Raw genomic sequence first — 22399 nt, 5'->3', positions numbered from 1 at the left:
GATACACAGAGTTGAAGTCCTTTCCTGCTTCTTCTAGTCCCACTCCCCTCTTACTCCTGATAGCGTCCTTATCATGGATTTGGAGCTTTTTCAGGAATTTGGAGCCAGTCTTTGAAGAATGGCTACGAGTTTTGAAAGGCAGAGTGGGGAGAAGGCAGGCATTCCTGGGAGAGGGTGTGCCACAGGCAAAGTAGGGAAGTGAAGGATGAGTTTGGGGGAAGTGCTTGTGGCTTGGTTTGTGTGAGCGTGGAACAGGTGTGGGCCATGAGGCTGCGAAGAAGGCCTGGGCCTTGAACATGGAGTGACTGAAAGCCAGAGAATGAGAATGGTCTGCACTGGGTTTCTGAGCAGAAGAGTGTGAGGTGGCTAAGACCTCCAGAGGCTAAATCAGAGGCCAGAGTTTTCAGGGCGAGTAGGAGGGCCTGGGTCAGGGGTGATAACAGAGCAATTGGAAAGGAGATCATGAGAGGCCCTGGGCAGGCAATCTCGGACGGAAGTGTCAGAGGGAAGCCAGGAGGGGCCAGTTGGCGAGTGGGCGTGTGGTGAGTATGCATGTGCATGTGTCTGTGTGTGCGTGCGTGTGACGCTCTGGGCATGCGTGAGGTAGTGCAGCTCTGTACGGGGCACCCGAGGAGGCTGGCTCACATGCAGGGTGGGGGCATCAGTGTGGATGCGAAACCTGCTAATAGGTCAGGGCTGACACCTTGCGCCAGGAGATGTTTACAAACAGGAGAAAAGATCTCGGTGGACACCTCTGCGAACTGCCAACATCGAAAGGTCAGAAGAGCCCAAAAAGGTGAGGAGGAGGTGCAGAGCCCCCGGAAGGACCCGAGAAGTCGAGGGGCCGAGTGTGACGGGGCAGCGTCCAGCACCGGGCAGGGGTGAAGCCCTCTTGAGAGCTGGCCCGACGCGCCTCTGCACCCCTCCTCTTTAGGGCCCTGATTCAAAGGTGGAGCATCACCCCGCAGCCGACTAGGGGGTCCGGGGGCCCGCCACGTGGCATCCAGACTGAGCCGGTGGGTACCCGGTCCGCCCCAGGCCCCGCCCCCTTCTTCCAGGGCCGCGATTGGCCGAGGAACTCCCCCGTTGCTATGACAGCGCCCGAAGTCTGCCAGTGGCTCCTCCCCGCGCCTTCCCGCTCCTCCACCCACCCGGAGGGAGGCGGGGCTGGCCGCATCTCTATGGCGACGGCGGACGCGGCGGGGCGGGCGGCGGGTACCTACCGACTAGCGACTCGCGGGCGGCGCCGGGGATCCAGGCTGGGGGGAGGCCATGTCGGACCTGGACTCCGAGGAGTTGGAGGAGGAGAGAGAGGATGATCTGGGGGTGAGAGCTCCGGGCAGGGAGGGGCTTCCCGGGTGCGCGCGGCGGGCGGCCCCGCGGAGGCCGGTTCCGAGAGTGGGGAAGCCGGAGGCCAGCCCCAGCGCCCCCGGAGGCCCAGCCCGGGACGAGGACGAGCAGCCGCTGCGTCCTGGAAGTCGGTGGTGAAAGGTGAAACGCTGTGACGTCTGCCTGCCGCACGCCTCTCGCTCTGCCCCTCCCGTTAAAGGCACAGATTCCTGGTCAGATGCTGTGGGGCGTCCTCCTTCCTGCTGTCACCCTCCATCCGGCGGGTGTCTGGGACGGCTGGGTCACCCCAAGCTGCCATACTGTTCCTGAACAGGTCCCTTCTGTAACGGGGCTCGTCTCTGCAGCACTAAGGCAGGAGGGAAGGCTACTTCCTGGCAGCCTTCAAGCACTGCTAGGAGTTCGCTGGCTCAGTGAAGCGTTACCATGCAGGCCTGTGTCACATGTGCCTGCTTAACTGGCCCAGGTCGTCGGAATTATTCCCTCGTTTGGCAGCAGAGAGGGGGTAGCATGAACATCTGGTGCGTGAGCTGTGCTCTGAGGGGCCCCTGTGTACTGCTCAGGGATTAACCTCCCTAACCCTGAGGAGTGGCCGTTTCCTGGCTGACAGGTTGGGAACCTCAGATTCTATGTGCATGCAGGGCGTAGAGTTGAGATAGGTTCAGAATTAACTGAAAATTCAAGCACCTCAACAGACGCAGTTGGTGCCTGCTCAGACCTTTTTGCCAGCTTTGCATACCCATCTCCCAGCTTCTGCCTGATTTGCTGCTCCAGACCAGCACCTGGCCTTTAGGAGGAGCCAGAAGTGCTTGGGATCTAGGTGGCCCCGGACAGTCAGCAGCTAATGCTAGTAAGAGGCAGGACAAGCTGCAGTGACTCGCGCTCCAGAATCCCCTGTGCGATGGGGATAGGCTGGATCTGGGACAGCACACCTGACGTGCCTCCCAGCAAGCCTGTTCACTGACCTGCTCTTTCATGTTCCCTGCCCCCCTTGTTGCTTTCCCTGGGGGGGCACTTTAAAATCACTTGCTCAGGGTCTGCTTCTCAGGGAAACCAACCTACAGTACCCTCCTGGCAAGCTTTCTAGTTTGTCTCCTCAGACAGCCCTACTGCTCTGTAACTTTTAGTGCCCACATTCCTTAGGTTCAAATCACAGGTGGGGTCATTTTAAAGGGTTTGCTTCCTGTGTAGCCAGCCCAGGGGCTCTGTACTGGGTGAACTGGGAGGTCTTTGCAGCAGGAGGAGGGTCTTTGTGTACATTTTTATTTAAACTAACCCTGAAACAAATCTGTAAGGTCACAAATTCTTACCTTATATTCTGAGCGAGAATTGCTGAGCCAAACAATGCCAGAAAAGGGCAAGAACTACAAAAATGTTTATTTCTGAAATCCTCAATTTTTGTATCTGATATTGCCTGGTAGTAAGTCTATACTGATCCACCTCCATCTTTAATTCCTATGCTTGCCTGTTTTATCATCTATTATGTGCACCCTGTGCTCATGTATTTGGTGCTAGAGCAACATTCATTTTATGAAGGATAGAGAAAAATAGGCAAATTATAAGCCATGTTACATTTTTTATTAATTCACTCTATGTAGTTACATAGATATGTTATTACATATTGAGCTATGAGTATTTGAACCCTAAGTCTCTTGATAAGGAGTTCAAAAATAGGATCAACTAAGTTGAGTTAGGAGACTGACAGTTGAGGCCTGCTTACTCCTCTGCTCCCCCCTGCTTCTCTCCTGCCCCCTGGAGCTTCCTCAAAGGTCAGAGCTGTTTGCAGATCCCAGACACCCCAGGGACATTGGAAGGAAGAGTTACTTTTCTCAGGGCATTTACATCTTAAGTCTGGAATATTGGGGAAAGCAATGAGGAGGTATTTGTGTGATCAGGGACCTGTTCCACCTGTGTATGCTATTTCAGGATGTTCCTATGAAGAACAAGACTTGGAATACAGGCATTATTCACACATTAGTTGATTTTGTTTATGTGCAAAGGATTATCATAATAAATAGCAAGGAAGAAAGTGAGGCTGCCACCATGGCCAGGTACTAGCTGTGTGACACTGGACCAATGCTTCATGTCCCCCAGGCATGTTACCTACGCCACCTGTAAGTTGGGGCAAAGGATAGGAGGATTCAGCGGAATACATTTATGCAGTGCATGACACACAGTAAACCCTTAATATGTGGTAACTGCAATTGTCCTGATTTCTTTTGCTCAGGAATATGAGGGGGAACGGAATGAGGCAGGTGAACGGCACGGCCATGGGAAGGCAAGACTGCCCAATGGGGACACGTATGAAGGGAACTACGAATATGGCAAAAGACATGGCCAGGTCAGAGTCTGTGAGTGGGTAGTTTCTTCCACTTAATACTTTAATTAGTGAGTATTAAATTCAGGAATGATACAAATGATATGATCAATGTGTTTCAGGGGATCTACAGATTTAAAAATGGTGCTCGATACATTGGAGAATATGGTAAAAACAAAAAGCATGGTCAAGGCACCTTTATATATCCTGATGGATCACGATATGAAGGTAATGTGTTCTCTCACAAAGCAGATTTTTGTGTGACAGAGGTGTTCTTTTGGGAATGAGCTTGTCTGTGGATGCTGAGATACATGAGAAAACTTAAAAGTTCTCCAGATTAATAAGTCATTTAACAAACACAAACTATGTTCCTATATTCACAAGGTTGATGCAGAAAACACAAGCCTTATGATTAATGAATAGATTTACAGTGGGAAAAATGAGTGTCCCTGTGACCTGTACACTCTCCCTGTGAGCCCACGTGCTTGAGAACAGATGCAAACAGGATGGCTGGTAGGGCGTAGACCTTGGGAATGGGGTACACCCATGATGCTAGGTGTTCTGTGGCTTTTGAGCCCTTGAAGTTGTTCTTGCTAGTTCCATTTCCTCAATTTATTGTATCTGACCTTGACCGGTAGTAAGTCTATACTGATCCGCCTCCACCCCCACTCCCTCTTCTGATGAACATACCATTTCTTTAGACCTAGCAGGCCCTTCCTTAACGGCTTGTGGTCCGGGAGCCATTCTGCCTTGTTATGCTGGCATTCCAGCCTCCGCCACAATTCCTTACCTGCAGTGGTATGTCTCAGGAAGATTCCTGTGTGCTGATTTCCATGAACCTCCCTGCTGTCCCCACGCATCACTGCCATCTGTGCGACTACACTCTTAGTCTACTCTCAGTGAGGATGAAGGCAATTCTGAACCTGGGAAGAGAGACAGATGGGGAACAGGTCTGAGCCTTTGGAAACTGTGTGCAAACTTCTTTGTTCTAGGCTTTTTGTCTGGGAAGAATTTATCTTGCTTTCGTTTGATTTCCAGAAAGGTCTGTGCCCCCACCTCCAGAACTGTGGTGACTATAAGTCTGACCTTGTACAGGGGACCTGACCCCTCCTGGGCTCAGCTTTCTCATGCTCAGGGTCAGGATTAAATGCATTCATACATGTGGAACACAGAACCACGCCTGATGGATGAGGGCACCCAGCAAATGTCATCAGGGCAACGATGTACCGTGTGAGGACATCGCCTCCTAGCAAGGATGAAATTCCCTTTCAGTGCAAACCAGAGCGGCCTGTCGTGTAGCCAGATAAGGCCAGAACTGTGGAATTCTAAAACGGCTTCTGCTAGAGTGTGAGACCCAGTGGAGAGCGTTAAAGCCTGTTGCCCTTAGAGATGGGGTTTCTGTTTTGTTTCATGTATCCTAGAAGTCTCGCTCTCAAAGAAGCACCACCTGCCTTTTGAGTTAACAATTTAATTTAGGGCTTAATTTCTTTCCAAATCCTTTTGAACCTATTCTCGTTGCCATTCTGATTTTTGAATAAATATATTAAAAATATATAAATATATAAAAAAAGATATTCACAATAAGGGATTGAAGGAGGTTTTAATATGAAAGTAGCTAACTTGGAATTTCTTTGGAAAAGTTGTAAATTTTTGTTTCTCCATTTGATTTCCTGTCGTAAGGGGTGCAGGGTGCAGTCACTACTTGGACCTCTCTGCGGTCAAAGCTAGAATATTGTTAGTTCAGTAAGTGAACAACCTTCCAACCGTAAAGTCTGAGTTAACCTAATGCCCAAATTTTCCCTAATTCTGTCGTGGCCGACTGCCAGCATCAAGGGCACAGAAGAGATTCCTGCAGGTTAGCTGGGTGTTCAGCCTCGGCCGGAGGCATGGCCGCATCAGTGGCGACCCAGATGCTGAGCCAGGTCCATTTAGGGTGTCCAGGGGCCGGCAGCACAGCGGCAGAGGCCGTCCTGGGCTGGTGGGTGTGGACCAGAGGCTGGGGAGCAGGGGTTCTTGGGGGAGAGAGGTGAAACTGGAGGGTGGGTGGGTGCTGACATCGAGCAGCACTTGGACACCTCTGCAGACTCTGAAACGTGGGGAAGGGGGCCAGCGGGGGCTTGGGAAAGGAGAGGGGGCATCACTAGCCGATGCAGGGCCTGTTGGCTGCCAAATGGAACTCATAAAAACAAAGATGTTTAATCATGAAATGGGGAGAAGCAAGATGATGTGACAAGGGGAAGCTGGCTTCTGGAGGCTCTCTGGTGGCAGGAGCTGGAAGAGGTGAGCACACTGCTTTTAGACTGTTTGGACAAGAGCATGAGGTTGGAAGGAGACCTGGAGACTTCCGATTCAGCAATGCTGTGTGACCTTGGGTGACGTGCACGAGCTCTCTGGCTTTTTGTGCTTCGGTCATCACACCCCCCGAATGACATGCAAAGACCTTGCTGGCAGGGAACTACAGAGGGTTTCCCACAAATGCTGACTCCCTTCTTGTCCATATTTTGCTGACCCAGCAGCAGAGGAAGCCCGCTCGGCAAACTGGGGACCAACCTGCATTTTAGGTGGGGGGACGCTCCCTGGGAGGACTTTCCATTTTACAAGGTCTTTCACCCCTGGAGCGCCAGGCCTGGGAGCCATGGGGATGATGCACACGGAGAGGTTCACCACCAACGAAACCCCAACCTCACCCCACCAGCCAGCTGTAGGGGGCTCTCCTGAAAAGAAATGAAACTGAAAAAAACCTCAGTTGACAAGACCAAGAATGATGAGAAAGTATAGGGTTAGGGGAAGAAAGAACTAAAAAAACAAAGTTTATGCAGATTAAAAGCAGCAGTAGTAAAATTTCTAAATTGCATTCACTTCAAAAAAGCAAATCTGACTTGTGGCTGTGAGAGGCGGCCTTTCCTCGGTCACCTTCCTCTGTTCTGCATGGATTTGTGGTTGGATTATCATCTGCTGGGCAGAATCTCTAACAAGTTGTTAAATTTGGCACTTTAAAGAAGTTTGTTCCCCAGTTCTCAATGGCTTGGAATTTAGTGCCTTTTTCAATTTAATTGTTTTCTTCCAGTTTTTGGAAAAGTTCCTGCAAAATACTCAATATATTTTTCTTGCCACACTACCCTGCAGACCAGCTCACATGGTCAAGAGAAGAGAATGTGATAGTTTTGTCTTGGCCTTTTCTTGGGAAGAAACCAAGCCATGTGTGTGTCTTGGCCCCCAGGATTGGGCTCACAGGTCTGGGCTACTTGCCCCAGCTCCTCACTGTAGGGTGAGGTTGACCCCCGTGGGAACATTCACACCACAGAAACTGGTTCAAGCTGCAGATCTGGGGGTGCTTCTCCTCCGCAGATCCTTCTTCCTCTTAACTGATAATTTACCAGGACACCACTGCCCCATAAAATCCAGACAAGTTTCCTCAAAAAACTCAAAATAGAGAAACCATTTGACCCAGGAATTCCACTCCTAGGAATTTAACCTAAGAATGCAGGAGCCCAGTTTGAAAAAGACATATGCACCCCTATGTTTATCACAGCACTATTTACAATAGCCAAGAAATGGAAACAACCTAAGTGTCCATCAGTAGATGAGTGGAAAAGGAGATGTGGTACATATACACAATGGAGTATTATTCAGCCATAAGAAGAAAACAGATCCTACCATTTGCAACAACATGGATGGAGCTAGAGGGCATTATGCTCAGTGAAATTAGCCAGGTGGAGAAAGACAAGTACCAAATGATTTCACTCACCTGTGGAGTATAAGAACAAATCAAAAACTGAAGGAACAAAACAGCAGCAGAATCACAGAACCCAAGAATGGACTAACAGTTACCAAAGGGAAAGGGACTGGGGAGGATGGGTGGGAAGGGAGGGATAAGGGGGAATAAGGGGTATTACGATTAGCACACATAATGTAGTGTTGGGGGGCACGGGGAAGGCAGTACAGCACAGAGAAGACAAGTAGTGATTCTATAGCATCTTACTACACTGATGGACAGTGACTGTGTAGTGGGGTATGTGGTGGAGACTTGATAATGGGAGGAGTCTAGTAACCATAATGTTGTTCATGTAATTGTACATTAGTGATAGCAAAAAAAAAAGAAAAATCCAGACAAGTCCTCCATGATTCCTGCACACTGTGCATAGCATCCTGGCTCCTTAGGCTCAAGCCCCTGCATTTAGTGGATTATCCCAATGTGAGGACTCTCCATCCCTCTTGCTCATGTCGTCCTTGTCACACAGCACACTGTGGAACTCAGTCCTCTTCCTTAATTGCTAATAATTGCACCTTCTCTTTGTGCATTTTTGGTAAATCTGCCCTTTTCTGGACTGAGATCCACTTTCTGAAACCACACAGTGCAGCTCTTGCTGCTGCTTATGCTGAGCTCTGCTGATGCACATGTCTGCCTCCTGCCCAGAGCCCAGGGCAAGCACCCCCAGGATGGCTCTGTTATTTGTACAGCTTTTTCTCCATCTCACAAAGAGCTCAGGACTTTTTATGATTGATGGAGGAAGTATGTAGAAATTCCCATTTGTAATAAACTTTGGGGTTGATTCATGTAAACACATCTCTTGGATGATTAGCATATTCTTAGCATGCTCTGCATTCTTTACCTTCATGCAGAAGTGGGTCCAGTTTTTGTCTAAGCCAGAAGATTATACAAGTTTTGGTGGCCTTCTTTAAGAAAAAGAGTATAGAATTGGTATGAGTGAATTTTTATTTGTAATGAGAAGTCAAAGTAAATAAAAAATTAAAAATACCATGAACATCACAAAATCTGAAGTAACATGACTTTAAAAATTCATGTCAGACATGCCTCTAGCAGACCTTTCCCATCTTAGTTAGCTAATAATGGAATGTGCTTCTATTTGTAATATGATTTTCTATATAGAAAAGTAGATAATTTCATCTTTTCTCTTTGATCAACAAATTGACCAAAATTAATCTTTGATTATTCAAAACTATTTTGTAATATGATTTTCTATAGTGAAAAGTAGATAATTTCATCTTTTCTCTTTGGTCAACAAATTGACCAAAATTAGTTTTTGATTATTCATAGCCTACAAAAGTGTCATTCAGGTTAACGACTTGTTATGGGCAATGCCATGTAAATTTTTAGGACAGTTCAACTTTGCAAACCTCTACTAAGTTTCTTTCATATGTGAGCTGTTAGATTTGAGCACATTTTGTTCCTAGTGCAGAGCTTAATCTTCAGTAACTGAGGACACTGTTAACCCATTCACTGCTGTCCTTACGGTAGAGGTGTGTTAGGAATTTTATGGTCTGTTTGCCAATTCCAGTATTTCTTACCAAGTCAGCAAGAGATTAGCAGAACCCTGCATGGACGTGAGTAGGCAGGGACACTCAGGTGAGGGCTGAGGCCAAGCAAAGGCACAGCTTGGCATAGGTGCAGGGCCCGTTTGCAGGGAGCTGTTGTCCAGGTGGGGCAGCCCTGGCAGCTAGGCTGCAAAGTTGAATTGAAGCCAGGTGACCAGGTGGGAAATGGAGTGAAATGCTGGCAAGCGGCTGAGGAGAGACCATCCATCCTCGAGTTGTTCCTGGATCACCACACACACAGGCCAAAGGCACATGGTGTCAGGACCATTGGCAGTAGGGCATTGGGTTAACAGGACAGTAACCTGGTGTGAATGCTCACTGCCAACCAGCTGTGACACCTGCTGGCAGCTCGTGCAGGTGCCTGGGGCCCACTCCATGTGCCTGCCCAGACCAGAGCCCAGCTCTCCGCTCCACGCCAGCCAGGGAGAGGGGCCGGGGGCAGAGGGGAATCAGAGTGGGGAGACATGACTGTCTTCTCACCTGAGCTTGCTTTGTGTCCCCCCTTCCAGGGGAGTGGGCAGACGACCAAAGGCATGGCCACGGTGTGTACTACTACGTCAACAATGACACCTACACGGGAGACTGGTTCGCTCACCAAAGGTTCGAATAGACTCATTTGTGTGGTGAGAATGTGATGATGTCTTATTAAGAAACAGAATCATGACCAAAGCCCATTAGCCAACTCCGCCACACGGTTCAAACCCTTCACGGTGTGGGAGGGTGCCTCACCGCGGCACAGGTTCAGACTCGGGGGAACATGTAGGTGCTTCATCTGAGAGCCCGGGGCGTGGAGGGCACAGGATGACCCTCTTGGGCAGGGGCCACAGCTTTCTGGGGTGCTGCCACTTCCCTGCATGAACCAGCAGATATGCGGGGAGGTGGTCCCTGTCCAGCAGGTCCAGCAGGCCATGCCGGTCCTGTGTGTGGGCACACAGAGCAGGAGGCATGCTCTGATTGGGCATAGATGTAGAAGACAAATCTAGGCCACCTTCAGTTTAAATGTCTGTCTTCCACACCTGGGAGGTTTCTCACTACAGTGGAACAAAATGCATTGTGCTCCTTCTTACCCAGGCATGGGCAGGGCACCTATTTCTATGCAGAGACGGGCAGTAAGTACGTTGGCACCTGGGTGCATGGACAGCAGGAAGGTGCAGCTGAGCTCATTCACCTGAACCACAGGTACCAGGGCAAGTTCTTGAACAAAAACGTAAGTCATGGGAAATGACATTTGCCAATGAAATACACAACACCCTGCTCCTGCCCTCTGTCTAAATATGTGAACAGAAGATGCTAAAAACTCAGGGAGCCCTCCTGCCCCCTAAATAGGGGAAACGGGGCAGCTGGGCCGCCCTTCAGCCTCTGACACCCACAGAGGGCAGAGCAGAAGGGGGCGTGCCTGCGTCTCTGCACCTCAGTAATGCCCTGTCCTCTGGCAGCTGTCCATCCCGTCACTGTAACACAGGGCATCTTGACCTTGTGTGTGTGCTCTTTCTCGTGACCGAGCCACTTCCCAAATACTCATTTGTCTGGAGCAAATGAACATTCCTGCAGTTGACAGTGTGGGTCTCCTGGGAGGGAAGGGCTTTTTCTCCATGGCGGCCAGCCTGCTTGCTTCTGGGCCCGCCAGGACCACAGGCTGCCCTGGGCCCACGACTGGCCATTTCTGTTTAGGGGACTCTGGCTTTGCCAAGCCCCAGTGGGATGCAGAGAAACCCCGAGTAATTCAGATCCTACCATGAGGGGCATTCCTCATAGCTTTGGTTAGGGGTTGAGTAGAAACTTTCCCTGAAGAAAAGTTTGCATTTAACTGATTTAATAAAGTAGCTTCAGACTCCCCTAAAACTGTTTCCATTTACATGTAATTCATGCCCTAATTACAGATTCCACTTTTAGCCTTTGTAAATCAACATGCTGTCCTCTAATCTGCACAGCGTATATGCAATTCCCGGGAAAACTCTCCCAGGACAGTTTTCAGCATGGGGAGGTGGGTGGAGGGAGAGGAAATTTGACGGAAGTCAATCAGGAGGGACCAAGGTACGCAGGAAGTCTAGACTGATCTGAAAAATAAGAGCAGAGGTGGAGGCTTGGTTCTGCTAGTTAGCAAACGTCTACAAAGTTGTGCAAGTAATGCACAAGCACATTGCACGTGTGAAGCACCTCACCACGTGCATCCTCCCTGCTGCCTGGAGCGCCGTCCCCCACCACCCCAGTGCTGCCCCGTGTACCTCTTCCTGGCCCCCTGGGCGTGCATGCTCATGCACACAGCTTATACAGAAGTTCTCTTTACATCACTTTACACCAGGGGGTCATCATCAGGACCCAAAAATACACACAGAGAGACATTGTCTGCCTCTGGCATATTTGGGGGTGTTCTTTAGGTTAGATAATGGAATTGCTGAATCTACAACTATTGAAAATTTAAAATATGAGTGATACTGCCAATTGTCCTAAAAAGCTCACTGATAGGATATGAGAGTCTCTGTCACATGCTGTCACCAGTGTTGGATATGATCAGTATGGGTCAACGGAAGTCACCTCATTGTTCTAATGTGCATTTCCCGATTCCTAGTGAATTCCAGTGCTTACCCACTTCTACTGGTCTGACTTTTTTCCTCAGAGAATGACCTGTTAACGTCCTCACTGGCCAGTTGTTCCAGCATACTAAAACCATTGATAATTAAAACAGTGTGACATTCAGACAGAGGCACACAGATCAGTGAAGGGAGTCAGAAGTCCAGGGACAGATCCAAGCATATAAAGTAACTTAGCACTTGAAAAGGATGTCATTTCAAATTAATGGAAAAGATGGGGAGAAATCAAGAAATGGAGCTGGGACAACTGGATAACCACTTGGGAGAAAAATAAAATCAGAGTTTGTCCTCCAGCATGTAGATTTCTGCAAGAAATGAAGGTTTAAATGTGACCAAGAAATTCACAGATAGAAAAATAGGTGACTATTTAGTAACTTCGGAGGGATGAAGGACTTTCTAAACAGAAATATAAAGGAAAACCCAAATGATTTCTCTTGATAAAAATACTTCCTTATAGATTAGAAAATGCTTAACAGAGCTGTAAGAGATATATGGAATGGAAATCGGATATTTGCAACATGTAATATATAAAGCGCTTATACTGATCAGTGTGATTTAAATGGTAAAAAACATTGAAGAAAAAAATTCAACCTTAATAACTTAAAAGATGTGACAATGTTGACATTCTGCTTTTTTATATAGAGAGAAAAATATAAAGATAGAAAAAAATGTCACTGCTCAGAAAAAAATAAGTGTTTGAGGACAAGGGGGCTCTTAAGTGCTGTTGTGGGAGGAAAATTATTAAGACCTCATTCTGGTCCAAAAAATATATATATAGTATGCATATATACTGAGCATGCATACATACTATGTTTGTGTGTGTGTGTATATAGATATACATATATGTATATATATATATAAACTGTACTATATATATATATAGTATTTTCTTGTCCAGAAATTTTATTTCTGAAAACTGACCCTGAGGAAAATATCAAAAGTGTATATAAAGATTTAACTCTGAGTATGTTTACTGACAGTCTTTGTCGGAGAAAAGTATCAGCATACCAAATACCAACAATGGTGAATGAGTAAAAACAGATTTTAGTTCTTAGATGAAATACACACCAGGTTGACAACTGGTATTGTGGAAGGATATTTGTGAATATGAGAAGTTGTTCATGCCATTTTTCTAATTCACAGTAGAATACGAGTCAGCATGTATAATTATGATTGGATTTTTATTAAAAATATATGTGTATTAGAAACAAGGTTACAAAGAATACATCAAACTATGGTGAGTAGGTCGATCTGTACCGAGTTTGCCCATGGGTGTTGACTTACTGAACTTTTTATAATAAATACATTACCTTTATAAAGAGATAAAATGTAGTTTAAAATTTTAAAAATAAACAAACCTTACCAATAACTTAAAATTGCTTTGCAATTCCATTAGCCATTGGTTCATCAGTGTAATCTATGGTCCAAACTGGACTCCGTCCAGTTTCATGATCTGGGGCAGGTTTTATGGAGGTAACAGCTCCGGAGCGCCCCCTACCTTCACTAGGTGTGGACACTTAATGTACCTCTTGGTTTCTCTTTGCTCCTAGCCTGTGGGCCCTGGGAAGTACGTGTTTGATATCGGATGTGAGCAGCACGGGGAATATCGTTTAACAGATGTGGTAAGTTGCAAAGTGTTTATTGCTTCCTCCGTTCTTAGGCAGGAAAGCCGCTCAGTGATGTTGATCCCAGAGATCCCACAAGGTCAGAAGCTGCGCCACCTCTTGGCGACTTCCACTTTCTCATTTTCCTTCTTTATTTGCGTGCCTGAGCCTAGAACTACATTGCCGTAACGAAAGAATATCATTTCATAGTTACTGCTAGAGTGTAGACCCAGTTTTTGTCAAGAGGACCCAGTTAATCCTGAGTTTGAGCTCTGGACAGTGTTAGGTTCCAGAAACAACAATTGAAATCTGTCACTGTGTGTCACCAAATTTGTCCAATAACTCAGCACTTCAAGTGTGTGACTCGCCCTGCTTATAATTTTCTCTTTTTGCTAGTTTCTAATATTTAGCATTAAGATTAATATTACATTGGTATTCCCTGGTTAATATCGAGATTAGCCAGCTAATGTGGTCATTATTAGGCATCCAAATACAGATATGCGTGTTGGGGTGTGGGACGTCTGTGGTTGTATTGCTGTCATTGCCCGTCCAAGGCCTGTCGACAATGGACGATAAACAGTAAAATACTTTGGGCACCTCCCATGCCAGGGTGCCCCCACCTCAGTCCCCTCTTCTCACTCTACAAGTCACTCTTTTCCCCGAGGTCTGCAGAGTGAATGTCTACCCTCCTTGGTGGGACCAGAACACTCCCTGTCTTTCCGACCCTGTTTGGCTTCACAGCCCCTCGGTGCCAGCTGACGTGATGGGGGGCGAAGTCATTTTCTAGCAACTATAAATCATGAAATGGCCAAAATGTTTGCTTTTGTTGCTAAAAATGAGGCCCTACCAGCCTTGAATGTTGTTTCCTCCTGGATCCCAGGAGGTCTGGTCTGAGTGTGAGGGGTTCCCAGAAGGGTTCTCACGACAACAAGTGGGAGTGGCGTGTCATCCCCAAGGGTGGTTCTGCAACTCACTGCGTGTGTGCATGTGTGTGTGTGTGTGTGTGTATGCGTGTGCACAGCCACCTGCATGCTGGGTCAAAAACCTCAAACTCAGTTGATTGCCTTGTTAGCTGTGACAGTGAGAGGGTTAGTGTTTGTGCTGGGCTCTCCCTGGGGTTGGGAGCCCCTTTCCTGTCCCCAGAAGGATCGTGTCAGCTGAATTTATTATACTGCACCACTAAACAAATGCAGCCTTATAGTCATATTGGTGATTGTAGAGTTATTTCAGTTCGTGAAGTGTTAAAAAATACACATCTTATTAAGTATTTTGCAGTGTTAGTCTCTCTGGGAAAAAGTTATTAGAAGTATTGCAGGATGATGGGAAGAAAGTAGAAAGAACTCCAATACCATCTAAGGGGGAAATACAGATGTAAGCCCCAGAACTTGTAAGTTCCTGCTCAGGAGAAAGCCCTTGCCTAAGGCCACCACCGTGTTCTGGGGGATGGTCAGAGGGCGATGAAGTAGGGAAGCCTGAGATTCTATTTTGGCCCAGAGGGCTGGCACTCTGCAACCCACAGGCCAAAGCCCACCCAAAGCCTGCTCGATTTGGTTTTGTTTTTTTCAGTTTGGGTAAAGTACATGTAGCATTTTCCATCTTAGTATTTTTTTAAGTATGCAAACCAGTGGCAGTAAACATTGGCAATGTTGCGACTGTCTCCACTGTCCATTCTCTAAACACTTCTCATCTTCTCAACTGAAAGTCTGTCCCCACTGAGGGATCTCCACCCCCTGCCCCAGCCCCTGGAGACCTCACTGTGTTTTCTGTCTCTATGGATTTGCCTGTTCTTGATATTTTTGGTAAGGGGATTGTGCAGTATTTGTCCATTGACATCTGGCTTCTTTCACACAGTGACACATTTCCATGGTTCATCCATGGTGTAGCAGGGATCAGAATTTTCTTCCCTTTTATGGCTGAATAATATTCCATTGATGGGCACTCGGGTTGTTTCCAGCTTTCGGCAAGTGTGAATCATGCTGCCCTGGATGCTGGTGTGCAAGTATCCGTCCTTAGTTCCTTTGGGCACATTCCCAAGTGTGACATTGCCGGGTCATATGATAATTCTGTTTAGTTTTTTGAGGAACTGCCAAATGTTTTCCAATTTGCCCTGATTTACACTCCTGCCAGCAGTGCAAGGGGGTTCTGCCCCCAGTTTTTTTGTAAGTAAGGTTTCACTGCAGCCCAGTCACACAGATTCACTTATGAGAGCATCATCTGCGGCTCTTTTCATGCTAGAGCAGCAAGGTAAGGAGTTGCCGCAGACCCTGGATGGCTGGCAAAGTACCCGGCAGTTGGCAAAAGTTTACTGACCCTAATTCTAAACAGCGTTTTTCCAAGCACATATGCTGCAGCCCGTTCTCAAGTCACAGAGCCAATTCAGTGAACCGTGAGCGACGCTTCAGAAAATGAAATGGAAGAGAGGAGAAGCTCTCAAGTGAATTTTGTTTCAGGATTGAATTCCGAGGTCCTGGGTTGTGATGTGACATATATTTCCTGCCGTGTGTCGCTGTGTTTGGAAGCTGCTCTAGATGTCTGTGTCTGAAGCTTCCTGGGCACTTGTGAAATGTGGATTTGTGAACATTTCCTTTATGGCCCTCAGGGAGAAAGATGTTAATGCTTTTTAAGTTTTAATCCACTTTATTGTTAACTTAAACAAAACCTCTAGCAGATTCCTGTATTTGACTAGTCCTTTCTAAATAATATTCACTCCTTTTCCTTTACTTGGAACAATGCGCCTCAGGCCTGGGGTCCTGGGTGTGTTAGGGCTGCTGTCAGAGTTCCTCAGGCTGGGTGGCTCAAACAGGAAGTTATTATTTCACAGTCTGGAGGCCAGAAGCGTGAAATCCAGTGTTAGGGGGCTTGGCTCCTCCCCAGGGCAGGGAGGGAGGCTCTGCTCTCGCCTCTGTCCTCTGCCTGTAGACACCACCTTCTCCCCATGTCTCTGCCTGTCGTCTCTGCCTGTGTGTCCAAGTTCCCCTTTGTATAAGGACACCAGTCCTGGTGGACCTGGGCCCAGCCTAACGACTCACTGTAACTTGATGAGCTCTATACAAAGTCTATTTCCAAATAAAGCCACATTCTGAGGTGTATTAGTGGTTAGAGGACACAATTCAATCCATAGCACTGGAGAAACAGGCTCCCAGGCTCCGGGGTGTCCAGGCAGGCATTACCAGGGTTACACTGGGGTCCACTGCTGCAGGGGAGCAAAGGAAATGGTTTGGGGAGAAGGGGAAGTTGAGGGGTGACAGGAAGCCACAGGAGCTCTGAGCTGGATGGCCCTTCAGAGTTCCCTGAAGGGAGGCAAGGACCTTCAACCTCCATACGGATGAGTTACTGGGTACAGGCTGCCCACAGTTGAGGGCGTGAAACCTGAGCTACGAGGCCTCCTCTGGTGGAGCCGTCTTCCGGGTGGATGGTCAAGAGCAGTCAGCTGCCAACACCCCCAGCAGCTGGAGGGGGAGAGCCCAGCGTTGGGGCCGATCCACGGGCAGCCCCAGCACAAGGGAGAGACACGGATTCCCGGAGGCGGTCCTCAAAGTGTGGGTCCCGGCCTGCAGCCCATGCACCGCTGTCCCAGAGCATGGGTGGGCTGTTCATGGGTGACAAAACTCAGAACATTTGAAGTTGGATGGGGTCGTTTATTTCTTAGTGAGTCTGGGAAAGTGCTAGGCAGGAGTTGGTCACTCTGTCATGGGTGTCACCTCCTATGTGACTATGATGCTTTCCGTATTTATAGGGTTGATGTTCAGATCTTTGAAATTTTGTGGCAGGTATAAAACTGACCAGTATTCTTGGCAGAATCCACACATTGGCTGTTAACCACTGTTGGAATTCACATTATTATAAAATTTTCCACATTTAGAAGTGACAGACTCTCACTCCACTTCCGCTGAATTTAATTTTTCCTCCTTGACCCTTGAGATGAGGGCTGCGGTGTTCAGGCCTCTCAGCAGCACCACAGGGCCATCTTGGGGGTATTTTAGGCCCTCCCACAGTGACTCTTGTATTGCATGGGAAGAATCCAAGAGCTGAGAAACGTGGCTGAGTGATCTGGGCTGCATGGAGTCTCTGTCACTTGCGACCTGTCGCTGACGGTGGGAAGCGGTGGGTCTGGGGCCTCTGGTCTGGGAGCCTCCAGGCTGGGAGTCTGGCACCCCCATGGGGAGAAGGCACAGTGTGCTCCGCGCTCCCGTTTCTCATCCCGCTTCCTCCAAGACCCACTGTGACCCACGGTCACACTATGGACAGTTGGCAACTGGTCCCATCACCAACTCATGTTGTAAAAACGCTCAAATGCAATTCAAAGCCTGTCCCTTCTCTGCTCACATTAAATACCCCACAGCGATTTTACGCCCCTGTTGGTAAATTTGCATTTTTAAACTTACAATAGGAAAGAGGAGAAGAGGAAGAGGAGGAGGAGACGTTGGTACCCGTCATTCCAAAGTGGAAAGCGACCAAAATCACAGAGCTGGCGCTGTGGACCCCAACCCTCCCCAAGGAGCTGCCACCAGGGGACAGAGCTGTCCAGGGAGAGGCCCAGGGAGCCGAGGGTAGGGGGCTATGGGCTGGGCTCCCTGGGAAGCTGCTGGGGGTGCGCTGGGTGCTGGCTGCCACTGGGAGCTTTGGGATCACATCCTCCCAGGGAGGTGAAGGAGGAGAAAGCAGCGGGGCTGATGGATGGAGGGGGAGATCAGGCCCCCCTCCACTGCGGCGGGTCCTGTGGCTGAAATGTCCATTGTGCCCCAGGGACCTTCCCCTGTAGCCGGGCCACTGAGTGGCTGTGGGCCTGGCCTCAGGCCACCAGGCTGACAGGCTGGGGCCACAGCCCTTTGTGTGTGGGTCTGCACAGCGCTGCTGCGGGCAGAAGTCCTGGGGCTGCGGAGGGCTGGGGTGGGGGTCTCACTGTGGCCAGGGACTGAAAGCCAGCTCGAACTGGCCAAGTGACAGATACTGGCGCTAGTCCTGGGTTCACATGGGGGGTTGCAGGAGATGGGAGGGTGCAGGCTGGTTGCTGGCCTTGGAGACCGGTGCCTGCCGACTTACCAGATGTCACCCAATGGGCTCAAGAGCCCTGGGGAGCAGGGAGCTTGTCTTTCTCAACGTTGTGAGGAGCCTTGGGGAGCAGGGTCTTCAGCCTGCACGTGGGCGGCGGTGCCACGGACGTCCAGGCTGGGCTGCAGGGGCTTCTCTGGGCAGCGGGCAGCCCCCCGGGGCTGCGGGGCCTGAGCTACGCTCCGCCTGCCCTTGCTCCCCAGCAGGCAGGCCTGAGCCTGTGGAGGAGACCCAGGTTCCGACGGATGTTTCTGATGGGGAGATGGATCCCGTGAGGCCTGGAGAGGAAGACATGGATGCGGCCCAGGAGGAGAGCCACGAGTACGGCCGGGAGGAGGTCCGCGACCACGACAATGCCAACCAGGGTGAGCAGGCCCCGCGGGGCCAGGAGGCCGCACCCTGCAGCAGGCTGCCCTTAGCCGGTTCTGGGGGCCCGGGGGCCCTGCTGTGACTCACGCCCGTGAACTCAGGGGTGCCCACGGGCGTGCTGCCCCGTCGGGGTGCGTGTGCAGACCCCGACCGGCCGGACAGCGTGGGCAGCAGATCTCAGGCTCCACCGTTGGCTGATGTCCATTTCACAGAGATGGCAGGCCTCAGCTGCAGAGTCCCCTGAGACATTTATAACATGGCTTTATTTTACTCCATGATTTTTACCATGGCAGAGCCGCGGGAGTGCGGTTAGGGGCTAGCAGTGCCTAGCAGTGCTGGGCACCAGCACTTTTCCTGTGGGTTTGAGGTTCCATTAAGTAGAAGCTTCTGCCCCTGCAGGTCCTGGGACAGGGATTTGCCTGGAGTCTGCTCAGGGCTCCAGGTTCCTGGAATCTTTAAAAGTCTTTCCTCAAATGCTGTCGGCACAGCCAGAAAACTCAGAGAGGGTTCTCTTCTTTCAGCCCAATTTCTTCTGTTTTAAGTGGAATACCTTGGTGGTGAGGGAGCTGTGGTCTGGGACGGCCTGGGCACATGAGGCCCCACTGTCGCCCGGCTCCAGACAGTGCCCACTTGGCCTGGGGCCACATGCAGTTCAGCTCGTCTCTGCTGTAAATTAAGAGCAAATAGCCTTCCCACTCTTTTGAATATCTGAAATAATTAAATCATGTAAAACAGTTTTCTATCTAAATGCCGTAAACACGCGAGAGAATTAGGCTTTTATTGGCAGTAATGATCCTAAATGCTGTCTTCACGCACCATGGAAGCAGGATCTGCCGGCTGTGTGGCCTTGAGGCCAGAACCCCAGCCTCACCAGTGAGTGGATGGGTAATAATGCCCCTCAGGGGCTCAGGGACCTGTGAGGATGGAGGGGCTGATGCCCACAGAGCTCTTGGCCACAGAGATGCTCCGCTTGGAGGGCCTCTGAAGACACGGAGCACCGCTGGCATGGAGACGCTGTGCGTGCCCAGCCTGTGTAGATTGGAGAGGCACTGAGGGGCCAGCGTGGGGAACAGGAGCTTGACAGCAGCATGCCTGTGAGTGCCTGCATGTGCCTGCTGGGTCAGGATGGGTGCATGACACACCTGGGCAGCTTCGGGGAGCATTTCTGGGAGGGGTACCTGCGGGAGAGTTGAGAGGGCTGGAGGTGGCACCGGTGGGGGAAATCTGGAAGGAAAGGCCTCCCAGGCAGAAGCAGGGTCTGTGCGCAGGGGTGTGTGAGGAGCAGGGCTGGGTCTGCTGGGCTGAGAGGCTGGGCCCTTTCTGATGGCCTTTCCTTGAGGGCTTGTGGTGGAACCTGGACTTGACTGTGGGTGAAGTTGGGGGTGTCGAGGAACCCGGTTAGAGAGATCCTCTGGGGCCAGCAGGGGATGGGTCCACTGGGTCCGGGCCAGGCAGGGTCAGGGGCCCTGCTAAGGAGTGAGGACTTACCTTCCCAGAAACCAGGGTGCGGGGAGTGAAAAGAGGGGCAGGCATGAACAGTGAGGACAAGGGATCCCAGACGCAGCCGGGAGAGGTTGGGCTGAGTCGGTGATCTGCCAGGACTGGGATCACAGCCTTGGACAAAAGGAACGTTTCCTTAGCTCAGTGGGTTGCCTCCAGAGGACAGTTGGCAATACCCAGAGACCTGGGGACTGGGGCTGGGGGTGCACAGTGCCACTGCGTCTCCTAGAATAGATTCCAAAATGCCATCAGTGGCTTAAATGAAAAATGTGCTAAAATGAAAAATGGGCTTTGTAAGCAAAATATTTCATCAAAATAATGTTCACGATCTATGTAATATGATTCCTACATTATATCTGAGGTACACCCTCCAAATTTGTCGCTACAGCCAGCAGTGAGAGTTACTAAAACTTAAAAACAAATCATTCTAAATTTCATGAAGCACTTAAAATCACTTTTAAGAATGTTCCAAGTTGCTGCTTTTCTTTTTATTAATATAAGGATCAAAGACTCACATGCCTCATTCATAAAGCTGGTTGTGTTTGGACAGAGTATGGAGGCAAAAGATGAATTGCTGTGCTCGTGCTCACTTAGCTGAATTGCCTTAGCATTTACTTTGAATATATCTTTTGCCTAGTTTATTACTGGTACCAAAAGAAAACTACAAAAGTCTGTATAAGAAAACTTTAACATTCTATCTTTTGCCTAATAAATGCTTAATATTTATAATATTTATTGCAAAATATCTGTTAGCAAATGAAGAATTTTAAAATTAAAAAAGTGTATGAAATATATTCATGTTTCTCTTTTCTTCCCAGGTAACATTAATTTGGAAGAAGAAGAAACTCGACAGTCAGAAACACCAGAGTAAGACGCAGCAAGCCAACAGAATAAATGGTATCATAAACATGCTTCTGTTACTTCTTGGGTAGTTAAATCCTGATCAATTATTAATCTCTCTTAGTTGTTTGTTGAAATTGTTTACAATTGCAAATAAATTTCTCCATTGTCCTTTGTGTATGAAGGAGCCTCTGGTTTGAGTTCTTTCGCGATACCAGGTTCCTCTGCTCTACTGTTTACTGGTGATCTCAGGATGGGGGAAAACGTCATCTAGCTGTAACTCCACACATGGTTAATGGAAGCGGGCCTCCGGCTGAGCCTGTAACTATGCACTCAAGCTTCTCTCTCAGACTCCCTCCAGAGGGCTGGGAAAACATCCAGAAGATCGGTGGTCCTGTGTACAACTGTTGTCAACACAACACAGTGAATGTACTGCACGCTCAGCCTGGAAGCCGGCCTTGCCTTAAGGGGGTGCGCCCTCCCAACCCCACAGATTCAGCATCCCGGTGTGGATTCAGGGCACTCTGCAGATGGCCTAGGGGAGGGCTGCCACAGGGTGGCTCTGGTCTGCAGCTTGCACTCTTAGGTCTTCTCGTGGCCTGGGGGCTGACACCGTGGCCCCATCAGATGTCTGAAGCACTGGCCCCTCCTGACCCCACTCCCCTCTTCAGCAGCAGGTCAGACCCGGATATGAAGCCACGCGCTCCTGAGGAGCCCCTGCCTCCCGTCATGCCCAGCTCTGCCACATCCATCCTCTTCTATCCCGAGTGTCCAGAGGGCAGAGTCTTCAGCTCACCCCAAATATCCTGCATGGTAGGTTTGCTCAACCCCAGTCACACTTTTAAAGAGCCTCTGGGGTCTCTTTAAGAAAAAGCACACAGCATTATGAATATAAAGTTACATTAAAACAAATATTTTTTTTAGCATAAGAAATATCAAAAAAAGTTACCAACTAAAAAGTTGACAAATCCACAAATAGTATAACATCCAGAAAACTATAGGATATTGTCATTAGTTCACACATAACACACCTAACACTTCTTTGCCTACACTTTTTGCTGCATACTCTTTGCCTTTTCTTACAGTAATTTTCTAGAATTTTCTATAGGGAGATTAGCAAGTAGTTAGTTGTTCCTTTAGCACTATTTACTAATCACTGATAGTTGAGTGAGGGCCTCCTTTATCTTGGAAGAGCCTCAGGCTTGGGAGCTTCCCGCAAGGCCCCGGCCCTTCCCAGGCGTTTTGCTGTTCACATCACTGGTTTGGAAGAGACCACGCCACTGCCCGCCAGAATATTTCACCTTCTGGATGTGTCTGGGCTCTCTTGACTGGTTCTTTTATCCCCTTTATTTCTCATACTCAAGCAGTTATAGCCGAGGTGTAGGGTGTAGGGACCAAGGGCAGGCTGCCCCAAGATGTGCTACTTTGACATGCAGATTATT

At 48.9% G+C, this 22399-nt stretch overlaps 2 protein-coding genes across 7 annotated transcripts in view; one reads left to right on the top strand and one right to left on the bottom strand.

The window, feature by feature from the left end:
- Window positions 1-1705, bottom strand: part of SLC37A1 (solute carrier family 37 member 1) — a 68478-nt gene extending 66773 nt beyond the window's left edge. For both annotated transcript variants that reach the window (XM_057504926.1, XM_057504936.1), the window contains exon 1: window positions 1224-1705. The gene's annotated coding sequence lies outside the window, so the exon portion shown is untranslated. The remainder of the gene's footprint in view (window positions 1-1223) is intronic.
- On the top strand, window positions 1203-21161 carry RSPH1 (radial spoke head component 1). Of its 5 annotated transcripts, none has more exons than XM_036876857.2 (10): window positions 1203-1326; window positions 3575-3688; window positions 3787-3892; window positions 9511-9601; window positions 10073-10208; window positions 13143-13214; window positions 17587-17746; window positions 18455-18613; window positions 19405-19490; window positions 20936-21160. In XM_036876857.2, exons 1-10 carry the CDS (start codon window positions 1273-1275, stop codon window positions 21047-21049), a joined length of 1092 nt encoding a protein of 363 aa, XP_036732752.2. In that variant the 5' UTR covers window positions 1203-1272; the 3' UTR covers window positions 21050-21160. The 5 variants fall into 5 exon arrangements, with proteins under 5 accessions (XP_036732752.2, XP_036732751.2, XP_036732756.1 ...); XM_036876856.2 differs by having other exon boundaries at window positions 18452-18613; XM_036876859.2 differs by having other exon boundaries at window positions 1209-1326; window positions 3575-3698; window positions 18452-18613; window positions 20936-21161.
- The last annotated feature ends 1238 nt before the right edge of the window (window positions 21162-22399 follow it).

The sequence above is a fragment of the Manis pentadactyla genome, chromosome 1 (assembly GCF_030020395.1).
Source record: "Manis pentadactyla isolate mManPen7 chromosome 1, mManPen7.hap1, whole genome shotgun sequence".
NCBI lineage: Eukaryota > Metazoa > Chordata > Mammalia > Pholidota > Manidae > Manis > Manis pentadactyla.
This window is presented reverse-complemented; position numbering and strand designations above follow the sequence as displayed.